Source organism: Trichoderma breve, chromosome 1, assembly GCF_028502605.1.
Source record: "Trichoderma breve strain T069 chromosome 1, whole genome shotgun sequence".
Classification (NCBI taxonomy): domain Eukaryota; kingdom Fungi; phylum Ascomycota; class Sordariomycetes; order Hypocreales; family Hypocreaceae; genus Trichoderma; species Trichoderma breve.
The window spans coordinates 6,346,685-6,365,589 of NC_079232.1; the positions used below are offsets into that span (position 1 = coordinate 6,346,685).

General features: G+C 49.2%; 7 protein-coding genes across 7 annotated transcripts; 2 read left to right on the forward strand and 5 right to left on the reverse strand.

The window, feature by feature from the left end:
• Window positions 1–38: 38 nt before the first annotated feature.
• T069G_01852 (cytochrome p450 domain-containing protein) lies at window positions 39–1,766 on the reverse strand (the record flags this gene model as incomplete). The annotated part of the gene is made up of 3 exons (XM_056169062.1): window positions 39–823; window positions 893–1,167; window positions 1,249–1,766. 3 exons carry the CDS (start codon window positions 1,764–1,766, stop codon window positions 39–41), a joined length of 1,578 nt encoding a protein of 525 aa, XP_056034378.1.
• A 1,022-nt stretch (window positions 1,767–2,788) lies between these two features.
• On the reverse strand, window positions 2,789–3,361 carry T069G_01853 (uncharacterized protein; the record flags this gene model as incomplete). The annotated part of the gene is made up of 1 exon (XM_056169063.1): window positions 2,789–3,361. The coding sequence occupies one exon, from the start codon at window positions 3,359–3,361 to the stop codon at window positions 2,789–2,791; it is 573 nt and encodes a 190-aa protein (XP_056034379.1).
• A 1,783-nt stretch (window positions 3,362–5,144) lies between these two features.
• Window positions 5,145–6,041, reverse strand: T069G_01854 (enoyl-(Acyl carrier protein) reductase domain-containing protein; the record flags this gene model as incomplete). The annotated part of the gene is made up of 1 exon (XM_056169064.1): window positions 5,145–6,041. One exon carries the CDS (start codon window positions 6,039–6,041, stop codon window positions 5,145–5,147), a length of 897 nt encoding a protein of 298 aa, XP_056034380.1.
• Window positions 6,042–7,118: 1,077 nt separating this feature from the next.
• Window positions 7,119–10,298, forward strand: T069G_01855 (lipase (class 3) domain-containing protein; the record flags this gene model as incomplete). Its single annotated transcript, XM_056169065.1, has 3 exons — window positions 7,119–7,314; window positions 7,399–9,583; window positions 9,644–10,298. 3 exons carry the CDS (start codon window positions 7,119–7,121, stop codon window positions 10,296–10,298), a joined length of 3,036 nt encoding a protein of 1,011 aa, XP_056034381.1.
• A 222-nt stretch (window positions 10,299–10,520) lies between these two features.
• T069G_01856 (uncharacterized protein) lies at window positions 10,521–11,785 on the reverse strand (the record flags this gene model as incomplete). Its single annotated transcript, XM_056169066.1, has 4 exons — window positions 10,521–10,718; window positions 10,765–11,046; window positions 11,100–11,400; window positions 11,451–11,785. The coding sequence occupies 4 exons, from the start codon at window positions 11,783–11,785 to the stop codon at window positions 10,521–10,523; spliced, it is 1,116 nt and encodes a 371-aa protein (XP_056034382.1).
• A 659-nt stretch (window positions 11,786–12,444) lies between these two features.
• T069G_01857 (major facilitator superfamily domain-containing protein) lies at window positions 12,445–13,914 on the reverse strand (the record flags this gene model as incomplete). The annotated part of the gene is made up of 4 exons (XM_056169067.1): window positions 12,445–12,642; window positions 12,701–13,462; window positions 13,521–13,662; window positions 13,727–13,914. The coding sequence occupies 4 exons, from the start codon at window positions 13,912–13,914 to the stop codon at window positions 12,445–12,447; spliced, it is 1,290 nt and encodes a 429-aa protein (XP_056034383.1).
• Window positions 13,915–14,483: 569 nt separating this feature from the next.
• T069G_01858 (short chain dehydrogenase domain-containing protein) lies at window positions 14,484–18,486 on the forward strand (the record flags this gene model as incomplete). The annotated part of the gene is made up of 7 exons (XM_056169068.1): window positions 14,484–14,663; window positions 14,744–15,142; window positions 15,204–16,440; window positions 16,504–16,724; window positions 16,890–16,970; window positions 17,387–17,513; window positions 17,588–18,486. The coding sequence occupies 7 exons, from the start codon at window positions 14,484–14,486 to the stop codon at window positions 18,484–18,486; spliced, it is 3,144 nt and encodes a 1,047-aa protein (XP_056034384.1).
• Between the last annotated feature and the right edge of the window lie 419 nt (window positions 18,487–18,905).

Consider the following 18,905-nt stretch of genomic DNA (forward strand, 5'->3'; position numbering starts at 1 on the left):
CTATCGTATTGCTGTGAATCTACATACATCTATAGCAACTAATATGACACCTTGCTTCTTCGTTCAGCCACAGAGCGCCGGTGCTCCTCTTGATATTTAGTGAATGATCCCCATTCCAAATCCTCCGCGTTGCTCTCTTCCCACGGGCTCTCCACCTCCAATCTTTTAAGCAATTCAACGCACTTCTCATTTCTTGGAGCAATGCTATAGGGAAATTCTTGTGGGTGGTCGATCAAGCCTGGTGTGTGTTTGAGCACAGCCTCAATTTGCTTCCCGTTCTCGTCGACTGCATGAGTAATCTTAAACACTGCCAGAGTCTGAGACACGGTGATGAACAGGTTCTCTTGTGCAAAGAACCGACCGGGGCAGATTCTTCGTCCATAGCCAAACATGCCTGTGGGATCTGGCTCATTTCGGGGCGCCAAGTAACGATCGGGATCGAAAGCCATCGGGTTTGCGTAGGTCTTTGGGTCGTGCAAGAACCACCAATTGCTTGCAACCGTATATGAGCCCTTTGGGATGCGGTACCCTCGGAAGATGATTTCTTCATCGTTCTTGTGGGCGGTATTTACGGGCGCAACGGTAAACCAACGGAGCATCTCCTTCATGAAAGCATTGATGTAAGGTAGATTGGGTCGATCTTCGTAAGTTGGGAGACGATCGGTGCCAACAACTCGGTCGAGTTCCTCTTGAGCCTTTTCCTGAACTTCTGGATGTTGGATCATCGCCAACACAAATGCCATGATAGCAGCAACTGTAGTGTCTGCACCTCCGGTAAATAACATCTGTGCAGTTCGGACGATGGCCTCTTTGGTATCCTCGTCTGGTTCCATATTCTTTCCCTTGCCATGTGTTTGAATAAGCTCCGAGACGTAGGATGGTTGATACGTGCCATTCTCCATTTGCTTCTTGACATGATTGTATGGGATGTAGGCAGACGCGTCGGTTAGAGCTAGCCATTCGCGGGCGAGGCGTTTGAAGCCAGCACCTGGCATCCAGTCGGGCAGGCGCTTGAGAGCAGGGAAAATCTCGACAGGTTTCTTAAACGGTAGCATCGCGCGAGAAGCATTTTCCATGACGTCGTTGATAATTCTCACGAGAGGGTCCGCACCGAACGGCTCAACATTATAACCGTAGACGATTTTGAGGATGGTGGCGGCAGCTTCACTAAGGTTGGAGTTAGTGGATGGGCGAGCTTGTCCATATTTGCACCTGAGCTAAGCAATCCTCAGTAGATTGTTGACATACGTTTTGATGTGTTGGAATAAACTTTCGGGTTCCTTGAATATTCGCATGAGAAAGCGCTTGGACTCGATCTCTTGAACACCATTAAAGCGGGAGACAAGGGCTGTTGTCCCAAATTGGTGATGAACAAACTTGCGGTGCTGGCGAAACAAATCGGTATAATCCATGAAGGCCAGCATTGTTCCATATCCGCACATGTTGGCAAACTCGAACTGGGGGCGTGAAGAAGTCTTTGACGAATTCTTTTCCAGGTATTCGACGGCAGCCTCCTTGTCCTGGATGATGACCAGTGTCCTGCCTAGCAGGGTGACAGAGCTGATGGGGCCATATTTTTCTTTGAATGGAAGCCAGTGTCGGAAATCCGGTGTTCCTGGAGGCGGGAGATCCCCGATGTTGCCAACGATCGGAAGAGGTTTTGGGCCGGGAGGCAAAGGAAATTTGGACTTGTTGCGGAAGAATAACTGGTAGAGGAGGAAGCCTACCAGGACAATGGCGACCTGACCTACGACTGGACTTGCCATTTTGTTTGCTTATCCAATATCAGCGTAAGTCATGTATTGAATGGAGCAAAGACGAGCAGCGACAGCCTTTCTGCTGAATCCTAAGCAAGGTTATATAGTTTAAATGTTACTCCCGAGGCGGATAAGTTTCGAGTGGCCTCATTTCAACACCACCACCCTTGTTTTTCCCATGGATCAATTACGGTTTAGCCAGTCTTATCACTCAACTATATGAAGTCAATCTATATAAATGGGTGTGTGGAACAATAAGCCGGTCTTTCTGGGCCCTGGCCCTCGTATTGTAGGATACATACTGGCGAAGGATTTGCTTGTAGGAGAGACATCCTCCAATAGGCTGCCTGAAATTCGCCTGTAAGAACAATGCGCGCTATTTCCGACTCCTTGGTTTCTTACAGTTTCTGTTACTTGGCAACACTCTTTGAAACGAGTGTCGAGTGGAACGGACCGAAGGGGAAGCAAGGAGAGACTTGTGAGTGGCTTTGCTGAACGAAGTGATGCGAGTATGGAACATAAGCGTCGTAATGAATCCTACTTTCTCGGATCCCGCTTTGTCCGCATCTCCACAGCAGCCCGTGAGCTTCGGAGCTCAGAATCCGTCGCTATGCCCAAAAAGCACGAGAAAAAAAAAACTGAGGCTGTTAATGACCAACTGGCTAGAGGACATGGAGTGTTATGAGTGCAGAAGGATTGACTACGCAAACTGGGCGTATCACGATTTCTAAATTAATGGAAAGCGATGCTCAGATGAATGTATCGGGTGTAGCTAAAGGTTCTTCAATGAAAATTGTATTGGTGTTGAAGCTATTGCTATATATGTACCTATCTGTAGGGTATGGTTGCCCACATTGAGGCTTCACCCAATACCAGAGAAGAGAAACGACCAACAAAACAATTCCAGGATTCAAATCTTCAATACCAATGCGCCGCGCAAACGTGGATATATAGGTAAGCACAGAAAGCCAAATACGCTCTGAGAATGGTGTCGAAAATACGCAGCAGGACCAGGGTTGTCCGCTTGCCGCCTACTGCCGCCTCATCCACTCTATGATCGACAGTAGTGTCACCATGACCATAACATCGAAATCGCGCCCCCTGTCGAGATTAATCTGTAGCCATCCCGTCTTGTCGAATGTAAATATGGCTACAACCTCGCCCCGCTCGTCAATGAGCTTTCGATTTCGCAGCCGCGAGTGGTGAAGCTTTTTGCCATCAACGCCGACGTGGTGGGTGCGTTTCCAGGTGAACTCTTCGCGCTGGCCTTGACCCGTCTCGCAAATGCTGCCGTCGCTTGCGAAAGAGACGGAAATCCTGCGCTCGCAACCGCCAATCTTGGGCTTGATGAAGTCTTCCCAGATAATCGAATCAGGGTCTGCAGGATCGCCGAATCCAATCTTGAAGTGCCGTGAGAACTTTGGCATGTGGCACACGACCAGAACAGGCGCGGTCTTGTCGGGTCCGTCGAGTAGCGCGAGATCTGGAGTGCCACCCCGGGGAAACGGCGAGTTCTTGACCTTGTACAGGGTCTCCTCGCCCTCTGGGATTATCTGATAGTCGTACTTGAAGACTGGCTTCGTGATTTGAAACACCCGCGACATTCTTTCGTTCTTTCTTGTGGGACTATGGAACTTGGTATGCGATGAAACGAAATGCTCTAAGTGCCGCTGGAAGGGCAAATTGAATTCGAGGCCGGTGGTTCCTTTTGTATGCCATGCTGTAGCTGAGGCTGAACACACCCATTCGTTTCACGATGATTTGGGCAGGGCATCTTGGGACGCTCAGGCTGGCTAGTGACCAACAGATTGAGCCGCAGCGCCACCCGGATTTCTCGTACTCATCGCATTGCTCGCTAGTTCCAAGTCAACCCATGGATTCGGTGCACTCATGCGGTAACGGCCGTAAGCTAGCAGGATTTAGGGCGAGGCAAATGGTTTGGTTCGCTGGAGGGGGCTGACCTGGTTGCCTGGGCCACGCGGGATTCGTCCCTGGGCAGGTGATGGACCGCTAGGGAATAAATGTTCCGATGATTTCCAAGGAGCTTCTTTGGGGATTTACTATGTTCGAGCCATGTAGACTTTGGTATACCGAACCGCGTTGTTTTGTGGATGGAACAACGGTCGAGGTATCTTATGGGCAGATTTGAGGCTGCGATTTTGGACCGCCTAGCTCCAGTCCGTACTGGGCACCAAGCGTTGAAACTGCACGCTGGAAAGCCGTTGGAGAATCCCACTGAGAGTCAAATCATGATACAGCCAATCTCCGAGCTAGAGAATTCAATGAGGGGTGCTTGGCCCTCATGATGCAGCAAACTAGTATGAGGATAATGACTGAATATAACCTACTCGCCTCATTCGCCATGCATGACTATGCGTAACAAACCTGATCGAGGACATTGACGCACTGATAAAGCTGGCATAGAAATGGAACCTGAGATTACAGCATGGCAAAAGTAGTGCATTCATCAACATCTGCCCCATGTACAAAGCAGTCAACAGCTAAAATAGTTGCCATTTCTTCTATATTTGCAAGAGTTGTATCATCTTCTCCTCCCAACTGATTCTACTGGAATACGCCCTCAGCTGCTTCGTGTAATTGCACAGGTCTAATATCCCCCCCATCAATATTACTTCACGTCTTACAGGGACTCTTGCAGAGGAAAGATCACCAAGGAACCGTCTGTCTCTCGCAATTCAACGTGAACACTCGTCACCAAACCTTGATGCCTACACGACACACGCTTCCAACGCGCTGAACGGGCCATTTCTCCATAATAAACGGTGACGCGAGCCTCCCATCCTCCGTCCAAGACGCGATGCTTCATCCCGGAGCTGCTGCTTCGCCGCCTTCCGGGCAATTCTGCCGACCCGCTGCACTCACCGCTCTCCAGCTACTATTTATTCTTCGCCCGCCCCCGAGAAAGCGAAGCCTTTCTTTTCTTCTTTTCTTCTTTAGCTCTCTTTGCCTTTTGGCTTAGATCAAGTGTAGTATCTGTTCTTTTCAGTTTAATCTCTGAAAGGTCTCTAAGGAGACCAATCGTGATTATTCTTATTTTTGGTCTTGGAACAGTTTCCTCTGTGCTTGCACATGATTCTGTTCACAGTGTCCCTGGTATTACACTGCCTCCAGGCGACGCGACTCTTTTCATTACTTGCTTGGGCTTGCCCGAGCAGTGAAGAAGAGAATTCCCTTCCATCTGTAGGATAGTGAAATTTCGTTGGTGTTGAGCGCGAGAATGCAGATTTTCGAGCGATGCCGCAGTCTGGTGGTTTTGGCAAAGGAGGCTGCACACAAGGTCGCATTGCACTGTTGATTTTTTTGCGCACGATGATGACTTTGCCAGCATGTATTCTACAGCCATCTAACGCTACAGTCTATCTCTCTTCAGTATGTCGAAGTTGTGATGCTCAGTCGACCTCCATCCGTCAGCAGCACGCTTCCATCCACGTATCCTCCCGCCTTGCTTGTCAAAAACAGCATTGCCCCAGCAAACTCGTCTTCTGTGCCCATCCTCCCCAGAGGAACAAAAGTCCCCGGCAAACTGCCCTCCTCTCGAACCTCTTTGGTAGAAGCTTTGATGTCTCGGTCGGTCATTTCGCTCGGATACAGCCCTGGCGCGATGGAGTTGACTCTGATCTTGTGGGGTGCCAGCAGCGTTGCGAGTTGCTTGCTCAGCTGTGCTGCCGCCGCTTTGCTGCTACCGTAGGCAAATCCAGCTTTGGGCAGACGTGCATAGGTTGCAACAGAAGCTGTGACGATGACTTGAGATTTCTGGGGGACCACCGCTTCCTTGTTTCCCTCGTCGAGGAGATCCAGGAACGCGAGGACAGTGTAGAGAACAGCCGTGACGTGGACGTGAAACGACTGCGTAAATTCTTCCATGCTGTGTGCCCAGAGTCCCTCTTGAAGCGCCTTGAGATCGAGAGTGCTGGCATTCTTTATGATGTCTGAACTGTCAGCAGTGATGAGCCCGCTGTTGGCGAAGACGACATCGCAGTAACCTAGTTCTCTGCGAACTCGATCGGCAGCTGCTTTCAAAGAGTCCTTGGAAGTAACATCGCAGACAATAGGTCGGATGGCTTCTGGCTTTGGACATGTATCTCTCGTGGCCGCCAAGGAGTCCTCTCGTCGTCCAAGGACATAGACGGCCTTGGCTCCGTTGACGGCGAGGGCGTGGGCCGTGACTCTGCCTAGACCAGAGCCTCCACCGGTGATGACAGCAACAAGGCCATCGACTCGGAAGAGGGACTCAACACTGTAGGGACTTGGATTCGCGCTCATAATTTCTGGTGGAGGAAAGAAACTTTCTAGATGGATTTGCTACGATTGTGGGAGCTACAGTACTCTACACTTTCATCAGCTCTGTCTGAAGACCAAGAGTTTGTCTGATGGCCCACTCGGGGAGATGACAGGCGTGGATCTGCCTCTGAATATTACGCTCAACTATCAGAATAGAGCAACTTTGTGGAGATAGTTTCGTTTTCCAGTAATAGCGTGGACACGAAATAGTCGGTGCTGACGACCGAACTCATAGTATGGAAATCAAACACAACAAAAAATCGAGGTTCCCGCCCATGTGAGATTCGCTTATGGACTACTGGCGAAAAGGAGCGCTGAGCTGAGTCTACCAAGGCGCTGTTTCAGCGCAGCTAGGGGATAACCATTTGACTGTTATGGCCGATCCTCAGTGGACGCTGGGCGCTGAGACGGTTCGCTACGAGACGCTATCGGCTTCCATCCATCAGTTAAGCGAGGAGATAACTCGATAGGATACTAGACGTGTACTTGAACCGAGCAAAATCTACATCCCCTTGCGACTACATATGTCCTGAACTGGAATTCATCGAAATTGTGTTGATGTCTCACCATCCATATCTGCATTTCAGGCCCCGTTATCGATGTTGCCGTATCTGGAACCGGTCTTTCGACACCTCATTTCGCTCCATTCCAACAGCCTCGGCCAGCATGTCATGCATGAACAGCATTGCAGAAAAACGCACAATCGATGGCGTGTCGCCCCTTGCTTGATAGGATAGCAACCGTCAATTCGATCTAGCATGACTATGGGGCGTCGGATTGGACGTGGGATCCTCCTATTGGTGGCTGATATGGCCTGCTCAGGGGCCTAAAGAGGCGAAATCACATGTGAAACTCAATGGGCACCAAGTTGGAAATCAACATTGGCCGTGTTATGGATGACTGCATGTGCTGCTTGCTCTCTAATAACCGGCTTGATTCTCCCTGCGGCGTCCAGTATGACCGGCCCGAAGCGAAGCGGTATCTAGACATGTCGATATCCAACAACTTGCATCGTCCAAGCATTTGAATTGGCCTGCCGAATCTCAATCGCAACCTCAAATGGCGACAGACGCTGTCGCGGCCTCTAAGCAGGCCCAGTACAAACAAGGGCCAACGCTTCTCCCATCACCAGTTGCTCAAGCCGTGAGCCTTGCCGCTCGATCTACCTCGCTTGCCATACGCATTGGGTCAGTGGTCAGCAATGCAAGCCTTGACGCTGCGAGACTCACAACCCTCGGTGGCCTCGAGCTGGCCCGTGGGTTGATTGAAGGCGTAATCAGTCGGGCTGCCAAAGATACTCTCGAACAATCACGAACCGAGCTGGCAATTCAAGACACAGAGACGGTTCTAGAGCGCAGCCTTGAAAACCTGCATTACGCTGTCACTCAGGCTGTGTTTTGGACGTCCGTTAGCTTCCGCCTCACAGGCACAACAATTTCCACCGCTTCCGCAGGGTCGCAACTTCTCCTGTCGTCATTGGACCAGCTCTTCGGCTCAACAGACTCCTCTCGGGCCGTTGCCAGCATTATCACACTTGTTCGGCGTGAATTTGAAAATCCTGCAACAGGCCTCCAAGGGGAAAGAGTTGGCGTCATTGATCTGACCCTGGCGCTCAGCACGCTGGCCTATCTACAGCGAGCATGTCGCAAGACCGCTCAGGAGGAACGCCGAAGACAGTCATACGAAGAAATAATTTGGGATGTTGTCGTCCTAGAAGATGGAGACAGGGTTGACGTCGATGAAAAAGTGTTTAGCGAGATCCGTGGAGGCTACAACGCCCAGGAGAAAGATGACATTCCATCATCACTTCCCAGCAGTCCCTGGACTGGAGCGGAGGACGATGAAGCTGTTGTGTCTCGTCTCAAAAGCCAAATCATAGCATCTCTGTCCCCAGATACAACAGTATCCGTCTCCAACTCGGTGTCTTCGGTCCAGACAATTACTGTTGACGTTCATGGACCTCGGCTCCTTTCCTTGCCAACACCTCCAGGTGCCGAAATCGTCGAAACAAAATCCATCACCAAGGGAAGCCACCTATCATACTCATCGTCGGATCAACATGATCAATCTTCAGCATCATCATACCGGGTGGTATACAAAATACACCGCAACAAGAAGGGGACATCGTCTTTTAGAGGCGATGAGGATTACAAAGACGAGGCCGTCGAAGTAATAACCGACAACCAGAGCTGCAGTAGCGAAGAAACTCTCGCTCCAGGAACACCCACGATTACCATTCCTGATGACCCATCCCCTCCTGCATCACCTACTATGCTTCCCTCTTCTGCTTTTGCACTACAGTCAAGGCCGTCTTCATCAACTGAGACAAAAAGGCGCCATAAAACACAGTCTCATGAATTCTCGAAACCAACAAAATCGAGTTCTCGAAAACACAATTCCGACTCTGCCAAGGCTATTGCTTCTCGATCTGCAGTCTCTTCGAAAGAGCCGATATATCTCGAAGACTTGGAGGCCATGGCAAATCAAAAGAGGCAACGCACACCAGTCCACAGCTCAAAATCGCATGACTCCCATAAAAAGAGAAAAGGTGAAGCGGTGGTATCCTCTAGGTCGTCAGATAAAAAGACGGGCTTGAGACATGTTCTTCGAGGAAGCGGCCCATCCATCTCAACCATCTGGAGTAAGGATTCCGGTTCGATGGAGTATATAAGTGGCCAAGAGAAACCAAAGCTTCACATCAAATCTCCTCATAGAGATTCAGCGAAGGAATTACGGGCAGGATCTCCAACCAGTGATTTGGTACCAAGATCACCCACTGAACATCACAGTGTCTACCTTGCTCCGCCTGGCCACCGCCGGAATCGGTCGTATGCCACCAGCATATACAGCGTTGGCACCAATGACTCTCAGTCGTCTTTGATGCTGTCATCGTATTATCAAAAGAGCTCTTACAACACAGCTGACGCTCTTCATGCCCTTCGACAAGAAGGCTTCGTCGATGGAACCTTTCCAGAGGGCCACCTCCTCCCTAACATTACTCGATATATGCGATTCTCCTCTGCGTGCTATGGTTCCAACTTCCTCAGGCTCACCGGCGTGACAAATGAGACGCCAAAGCTTGGTGTCTGGGACGGAGTTCACAACGATGTTCGGCATTTCGTTCATCATACCGAATCACAATCGGACAATATCCTTCTCGCTTCATTTGTCGACCCCAACGGAGGCAGCGATGCCACTGGTGCCACCGGATCTGGTGTTCCTTTGGTCCATTATATCTCGCTTGACCATGCAGCAAAGGCAGTTGTTCTTGCTTGCAGAGGAACATTAGGATTCGAAGATGTCTTGGCCGATCTAACCTGCGACTATGATAGACTTGTATGGAGAGGCAAAGGCTATAGAGTACACAAGGGCATCCATGCTTCTGCTAGGAGATTGCTATACGGTGGTGACGGTCGCGTTCTGTTGACCCTGAAAGAGGCTCTACGTGAGTTCCCCGACTACGGACTTGTGCTCTGCGGACATTCACTGGGAGCTGGCGTCACATCTTTGTTGGGAATCATGCTGTCTGAGCCTAATCCCATCGGACCTGGTTTCGTCACATCTGCCGAGCCGTACACACTCAGGCCCCCGCCAAATGAAGCTCTTGTCAACGTGAAACTGAGCGACATCCGACCTCCATCCGGCCGTCGCATACATGTATATGCGTATGGCCCTCCCGCCGTCATGTCATCATCTCTTCGCAAAATCACCCGCGGCCTCATCACTACTGTCGTGCATGGTAACGATCTGGTTCCTCATTTGTCCTTGGGGTTGCTGCACGATTTTCAAGGCGTCGCTCTCGCGTTTAAGCATGACGAGAACAACACCAAGTCTGAGATCCGTCAGCGCATCTGGAATACACTCCAAGACAATGTCTCAGAGAGGTGGTACTCTTATCGCAGCGCGAGCAAAGTTGCCAGTAGCGGCGGCGTCAGCGACGAAGAGAGATGGATGCTTCCCGCGCTGGAAAATATGAGGACGAGCATGAAGGGAAAGAAGCTGCTTCCGCCGGGCGAGGTGTTTACCATTGAGACGCAGCGAGTACTGAGGAGGGATGCATTCCTTCTTCTAGATGAGGAGCATATCGGGCGGCCTGCCCAGAGGATCGTACTCAAATATGTAAAGGATGTAGAGGGACGGTTTGGAGAGCTAAGGTTTGGAACGAGCATGTTGACAGATCACAGTCCAGCAAAGTATGAAGATGCTCTGAACAAGCTGAGAGTTGGAGTCTCAGCTTAGTGGTCTTGTTTTTCTGATGATTCTGCGTCATTCTGTGGTATTCTTTTGACTAAATGAAAGTCCAAGTAATTGGGCTTGTGGAAATAGACCTTTTCTCTTTTATTTATAGCACGCATTATATACCTATGCCTCATCCGTTCTCTCAAGAGCAATTATAACATGGCATTAATGCTCCAAGATGCCCACGAGATCTCCATAGAGATAAATATTAGAGTCTCAGCATCAAGCCGCTCGCTGGATGATTCCGAGCAATGTGTTTCTAACAGCATCAAACTCGGGATCATGCGGCTCGAATCTTGCTAAATTTGCGTTGCTCCGGGGGATCGCACACGTATGCTGGCCGTTGGGTTCCCCTAGGTGGCAGCGAGTTGCTGAGGCTTTCGTCACAACAACTCCAGTAAATGATGTTGCATCCTTGTGCTAATTAGCAATCTTGCCTATTGGATTGAAGGGTACTGCATCTTACTTGGCGTGAGATATCGGACTCCAGCGTCTCGTAAAAGCTGAATATCTCGGGTTCACATTTTTCAGAAAATGCTTGAAGGAATTCGACGTGCAGTTGATTGAGAGATTCGGATCCTCCTCGGCGAAGTGAGTCTATAACTTGCTGATTGGGATGTTCAGCGGCGAGTTGGAAAAACGTTATATCCATTCCGTCGTGAGGGACGCCGAAGAAGACCACTCCGCGAAGTGCGCGGAAAACGTTCATCTCTGTCTCTCCTCGTAATTTGGACAGACTTGCCAAAGCCTACCTCCTCTTTTAGCAACGAATAACATGCAATCTCCATGGGAGGTATCTACCTGCTTTATGACTAGACCTCCAAAGCCATGGCCAATGAGTATCGCTGGCTTGATCTGGGAGGAATTACTCAGCGCTGTGAAGACTTTGACAAAAGCTGTCCCCAAGGCTTCGAGTGTCATTCGCCCGTTCGTTTTATTCAATATTGACTGATAGCCATATGTCATGACTCGCGCCATTGGCTGTCGGGTTTCCTTATCGACGAGCTGAGCTGGTAGAATATCTCGTAGCCACACATGATTGCTTGCCACATCCTCAAATGACTCCAATGGACATCCGCTGATGTTGCCAAGAGCAATAATACTGTTGTATTCAGCAACTTGTAATTATGTAACTGAAAGGGATATACGCACTCTACTTTGTGATCCTTGGCTGGTGGTAGATATAACGATGTGATGCCAAGCAAGTTATCGTCAATTTCTAGATACCCATTATTGGAAGACGACTTTTCATGTGGCCCTTCTAGTGAGAGGTCCCATGGCTTTGGGCCTTGAGTAACAGATGAACGACTTTTATATACCACCGTCGCAGTAAATGATCGGCGATCAATTTCAGGCACAAATGATTTTACATCTGGGCATGAAGAAGGGTCATGTTGTTCCAGACAAGCTCGTAGGTGGCCGACATTCCAGCCCAAAGGCACTCTTCGGATACGAAATGTAGTTCTCTGACTTTGGTATTCTTGCATCTGTAATGCTGGATGGGTTCAAATCGCAAGATATCAAGGCTTGACAATGATGAGAATAAGACAGATAGCAAGAAGAGTAGATTTGTAGAGAGAATGAGTTGGGACATCAGATTGAAAGGCTATTTCTATAAGTCTATATATGCCTTTTCTAAAACCCCATTTCCATGATCTATACCTGAATGGTTCATCATAACAAGTTGTTGCCTGGTACTGACAATTTAGCTGCGTTTCGGTAGGGAGTGGTGAGAGACTAATGCATGCTGGAAAGGTATGAAACCACTAGGCGGTAGCATTTTGATCGTATTGCTCGTGATATTCCATCGGCAAATGTCCTTTAAGCGCCATGGATCAAGTCTATTTCATTTCGGGCCATTGCTGGAACTAGATGCGGTGATTTCGCTGGTGCATTTGGCGCGGCCCCGCTCCCAATGCATCTGGTCGAAATTGGGGTCGGCGGCTATTTGCGCGATGCTGTGAGGCTGACATCTAAAAAATATGAAACTCAAGTTTCCCTTGCGTGAACAGTTAAGCAAGAAGGAGATGCTTTTTGCAATGCGAGGCCAATGTGAAGGAACCCGCAGAAAATGAAGTCCAGTCTGATCGGAACCAGGGGACTCGAGGCGTCTCGTTTGGGTTGAAGCTGATCGACCTTCCCAACTCTAAACGACGAGCTTGTCTTTCGAATAAGCAAACCGGGCAGCAGTAAATAGAACAGCTCCAGTCATGAGGACGGCACCACTAAAGATAATGCCTTGGGAGTAACCGCCGTATCGATCGATCAGGGCTCCAGTGATTGGAGTGCCTCCCAAGGCACCAAATCCAATGAGAAATGTAGACATTCCTATGTATGTTCCGATCTATAAATGTGTCAGATTGTGCGGCTTTGGGTCTGATGAGTGTCAAACTGAGGCTTACCTTGCTTGGGTGATCTGCCGTATGTGAAATGGTGGTATACATGAGGCCAATAATGATGCCACTTGTCGCGCCAAACAAAATGGCCAGCACGATTAGACCTGCTGTCGAAGTAATCTTCAACCAGCAAAACATCAGTAATCCAGAGGCGTAACAGGCTACAGTGACGACATTGAACTGGCCGAGATACTTGGCAACAGAACCAGCAAACACTCGGCCCAAGAACGACCCTGCATTGATCAAGGCGAACAAATAGGATGCCAGACCTGGAGACATTCCATGTAGTGAACCATAGTCAGCGAGGTAGAAATACGGCGTCCAGAGTCCCAAAATGATCATGAATAAGGCTGCCACTTGGAGAGAGAAGGCGGGAATCTTAAACGCATCTGGCAAAACTAAAGCGCCCTTTCTCTTTAATGGTGTTGGCCGGATAGCAATTGATGCAATTGCCAACAAGAACAGAGTCAGGAAGCCACAAATCCGCTGCCCCCATTCGAACCCGACCGAATTGTCTTGGAGGAGGTTTGTCATGATTACTGGGTAGATGATTCCCCCGAGGGGAGAACCAGTGGTGGCAAAGGCCATGGCTATCGGTCGTCTCCTGTGGAAGTAGTGCCCAACAATGGAAATTGCTGGCGTAAATATGAGGCCGGCCGAAATGCCAATGAAGATTCCTTGACAAAGAATGAATTGGTAGAGTTCAGTGCAAAGGCTCGTGAGCATCATGGCGACGACAAGAAGAACAGAGAATGGCCATATGATAACCTTAAAAAGAACGAGTGTTAGTTGCAATCAAGAAGACATGATTTGAAATGTTTCGTACCATTGCTCCATACCGGTCTGCGAGCGGACCGGCGACCAAAGCCGCCGAGAACTGGGCAAAAGACTGAAGAGCACCGATCCAGGCTACATCAGATGGGGAGTGGCCGGATAAGAATGTCTTGAGATAGTACGTTTCGTAGACTCTGGCATTGGAGAGGAGTTGTGTTAGCTTTCATCCTGCTCAAGACTGAACCGCTGAGTACGCACCCAAAGGAGTTAACATAGCCAAAGGATGCAAAGGATGTACACCAGCATCCAAAGACAACCAACCATGCCCGCAAACCTCCTTCCGGATATTCATGCACATGGGCCTTTGTCTCGTTGGAACTCTCAACGACCTCCTCACCCCCTGAGAAGATTGCCGACTCGATCTCGGTGGTGCTACCCGAAGACATGGTAGCAAATGAAATGACTGGGCACTAAGATTTAGAGTCCTTGGTCACAGGAGGGATGCCACACTACCCAGGATAGCCGATCGTAGATCTGCTTGAATCTCATTTATCCTCAGGAGTTATGGGTGTCTGAGCTTAAATATGGTCAAACACGGCCATTGTTGAACAGCATCATCTCCGAATCACCGAGCTGGCGGTCCACAAACGTGCTGCGTGGAGCAGTCAACATAAAAAGTCAACATAAAATCCATCTTCTTATCTGATCCTCACAGCCCGTGCTCGATTTACGAAATAACTCCAGGCAGAGATCTCGGTGTAAGGGGAATTGAAGCTCGATCAATAACGCCTCGTCTGGGAATAGCGCCGGAGAAAGTGACGAGATTTTTTCCACAACTGGAGAGGGTGGAGAAGCGCTGATGACGGAGATGGTCGGTCATTTTGCAAGCCACCCAATCACGGCCCACCGGGCATGTATAGAATATCTCCTTGGAACCCTGGACGGCCCTTTGCAACCTTGATATGAAGATCAAGAAGAGAATTTGAAATCGAGGACAGACTCTGCACCCGCCAAGATGACAGACGATCCGGAACGGGTGTGTCCGGCTCCGACAATAGCCGATGTCGGCAGTGAGAAAGGCACTGTCCACTTGGACGCTCCAGCTGCCAGCTCCAACTCCAATGCCGGGCCTGGGGAGGGACGCACAAGGAAGAAGCGCCTTCAGTTGAGCTGCGGCGAATGCAGAAGGAAAAAGGTAATGCGAAGAAGGTTCACTTTCTCAGAGGCGATGGTGTCTTTGATTTTCATTTTCTGACCCAGAACTCTCGACATTAGCTCTCCTGTGACAGAGGCCGACCTTGCCGCCGCTGCGTGAGGACGGGAAGAGCAGACCAGTGCGAATTCGAAACTAATCCGAGGCCTCTGTTGTTACCAATCAACCCTGGCGCTCAGTTGGAGCAGATTAAATCCGACCAGGCTGAGCTTCAGAACCTTCGAACTGAGATTTTTCAGTTGAGAGAACTGCTCTCGAAACCTACTCCTCAGAATGGTAGGGATCTCTTCACCGAAGATGTCAACGGCGATGAGATTCCCAAACCAAGTGAAGTGGATGCCAAGGACGCCATTGCCATCAGTCGGAATCCCATCAATACCAACGATGGCCCACCTGATCCAAGAGAGAAATCCCCACGGGGATACTACAGACGACATACTCTGCTGCGATTCTTCTCAGAGGTAAGTTCCGTGTCTGGTCCTATCTAGGCATGAATCTTAGATCACTAATTTGATGCAATAGATTCCACAATTGTTTCCATTCATCAAGGAAATAGCTGATCAATGGCTTAAGCCCTACGGAATCTACATCAAGAAGAATAAAGCCGGCAAAGATGATGGCTGGAGAATGAAGATGGCAGCCCAAGAGCAGCCATTGATAGAAACTCTGTTGCCACCAAAAGGTGACACAGACGTGCTAATTGCCATATATCTCGATCACTTCGAGCAGCTCCATCGTGTTGTTCACGTACCGACATTCAACAGGGAGTATATCAACTTCTGGACTCCTGGTAAACCCCGGTACCCAACAATGGCAGCAATGATACTGTCCATGATTACTGTGTCAATTTGTGCCTCTTCCCACCTTGTGGGCGCTACACCAGTCCCTGCCGCCTACAGGAACATGGCTGAGCAGTGGATTTCCTCAATTGACGACTGGTTAAGATTGCAAAGTACAAAACATCGTAAACTTGTGCACTATCAAGTCGGTTGTTTAATGTACATTGCCAAACGGATGAACATTGTCGGAAAGAAGAGATTCTGGAAAGATACCGGCTCTTTGGTACAAGACGCTATCATGGATGGTTTGAATCGTAATCCTTCCATGGCAGATGCGTTTTTCATAAGGGAGATGAAGAAACGCATATGGTACACTATTCGCGAGCTGGATCTCCAGAATTCTTTTGAATGTGGCCTGCCCACTCTTCTCCACAGCGTCGAGTGCAGTGTCTCAGCGCCCCTCAACCTTGCTGATGAAGATTTTGACGACACTACCAAGCAGACTCCCATGTCAAGATCCTCTGATTACTATACAGCATCTTCTTACCAGTTCCATAGCTTCCGCAGCTGGGAGCTACGCCTCGAGATATCACGACGATTGTTCGGATCCGGATTCTTCAGAGCTCTAAGCTACGACGATGTGTTGCGCTACACTCATGAAATCACAAAAGCGATCAATGACCTTCCCCCCTGGAACAATAACAGAACTGACAACAAAAGTGATGCAAACCTTTTGTTGTCGTACTCAATATTGGAGTTTCAACTCAAGGAATGCCTATTGGCCATCCACCGGCCATACATTGACAGAGAAGGAGGTGGCTATCCACTTTCGGAGAACATTTGCTACCAGACATCACGAGAAATACTAGTTTCTAGTATCCAGCTTACAAACCTGGGGATTCAAAGCTTGGCACAGCTGCGCGAAGATCTTGCGCTTGCTTCACTCCATATAACGCGCCTTACTCTATTACAACCAGAAGGTTCGTCTTCTCCATCCCGTTACGAGCCATTTCCTTCTAACTATCTTACTGAGTTTCAAATAGGCTCCAGTAGCATCATCATGACCAATGCGCTGTCGACTGTGGATTTGCTAGAGCAATGCCTCCCCGTTATCGAAGACAAGTACCTGCGCTTCTCTGATCCTTGGACCTTTTTTATCATGTGCACAGCCATCATGCTCATCAAGATACATCTGGGAAAAGAATCTCGACAAAATGCAAAGTCATCTTGCGCACGCAGATTTCTGGACTTGTACTATAAGAATGTATGGATGCATCAGCCTGCTGATCTCGCTCAACAGCAGGCGATTACCCAGGACATTGTCAATCAAACCGCTGTAAGTTTCGCATCAACCACGTTTCTTTTGATTCCTCCTTTTTACACGTCGTTCTCTATTACGGACGCAAACTTACGGCCACATCCATCACAGGCTTCTAATGCCTGCCCACCACCTCCTCCAGATGCAAGCGCTCTGCCTACTGCAGTGTGGCTCGATAGCAGCTACCCCGATGTAAGTTCAAAATCTGGGTAATCAATATGCCGGCGCTAATCGTCCGCTAGGTTGGAAATGATCCTTTCGATCTCGCAGTCGAGTTGGACGTGTGGGAATCCGGATTTCCACTACCGGGTTTCCCGAACTGTTAACCTCAAGCCGATGTCGCTGTATCGAGTTCCGCACTGGAGCTTCACAAATTCGGTATGCGAGCCGAGCGCTTGATGGTATCAGAGCCGAGCGCTGCATGTTGGAAATACCTAATGCAACTCTTTTATTTATCCGCACGTATGATATCGTTCAACTGCAGCGGGGACGGTCGCTATTGGAGGTGTGAAATCCACCTCATTGGGTTGCACATGATGCTTCTCCGCACTCTCATGTCCATAATGTATAAATGAATTCGAACGATGCTCTTCTCATTTCTATATCAGCTTAATCACAACGCGAACAAGAATTACCTGCGATATTTGTGCATTGCATTCAAAACTGTACCAATGGCGTTATTTCAGCCGTTTTCTGTCTCTGGGAAAACAGCCATCATAACTGGCGCCGGTTCTGGTTTGTCTCTCACCTGCTAACTTGGTGGCTGAACAGCAGAACAATGCTTTGACTTACCATGCGATTCGTTTTAGGTATTAATCTTGCTTTTGCGGAACTCCTTCTATCGCGGAACTGCAATGTCGTCTTTGCCGACCTGGAGCTGCGACCAGAGGCAAAAGATGTCATTGCCAAATACCAGAGCCAGGCTTCCTTCATCCGGACAGACGTAACCTCGTGGTCCGACCTTTCTAAGATGTTTAGCTTTGCCCTTGAAACGTATGGGGATTTCGATATCGTTTGCCCAGGAGCCGGAGTATACGAGCCTCACTGGTCTAATTTCTGGCATCCGCCCGGGTCCAGCGAAAGCAGGGATGCACTCGAGCAAGATCACTATAAGCTGCTGGATATCAATCTGACGCATCCCATCCGTGCAACCCAGATGGCAATATCGCATTGGCTATATCCTCGCGAGCCTGCCAAAGGTTCCAAGTTCAACACTGCGCCGCCAAAAGTATCACTCAGCAACCCAAAGAGGATCGTTCACATCTCTTCAGTTGCTGGGCAGATTCCTGTATTTAGAGCCCCGCTGTACGGCGCATCCAAGTTTGGTATTTCTGGCTTCATTCGCTGCCTCACACAGCTAGAGCCTCGATTCGGAGTGCGCGTAAATGGTGTTGCGCCTGGAGTTGTCCGTACTCCTCTTTGGACGGAGCATCCAGAGAAGCTGATGAATGTTGATGCTGGCCAAGATGCGTGGGTAACTCCGCAAGAGGTAGCGCAAGCAATGCTACAATGCGTTGAAGAAAACGAGTACTTTGGAGGAACAATCTTGGAAGTCGGCGCAGGTCATACGAGGAAAGTAAAGGTTTACAACGACCCAGGTCCAAACATGGATCCCTCCGGGGGCATTATTACCAGCAATAGTGCCCTTGGCGATGATGAAGTCATTGACTGGCTGCATGAAGAGGCCATATGGGGAGCTCAAGGCTAGGATTTCGAGCCGTCGCGTATTATGTGTTGATTACACATTCTTCTGTCGCCTAGGGTTCCTGGAGAGATGGAGTTTCAGCCTTGTGGGGAGTAGGCAAGCATACAGACAAGGCACATGGCGAACGACTCCTAGAGGCATAACGAATGAGGAACTTGATACAAGCATCTGGAATAAAGAGCATATGCTCTATTCTGTTAGTGCAAGTGAGAAACTGTTCGGTTCAGCGTCACAGGCTCCACCCAACAAGATAGTGTGCATGATTCCAAACCCATGAACACCAAGCGCTTACAGCTGAACCAGGCCCCACGGGCTTGCATATATTACCCGCGATCCTAGAAACCAATTATGCCTCCTATCATGTGGGATTTCAGGTTCGCCCACCCTGGTCGTTATATCTACGTGCTTATTCGCGACTAAAT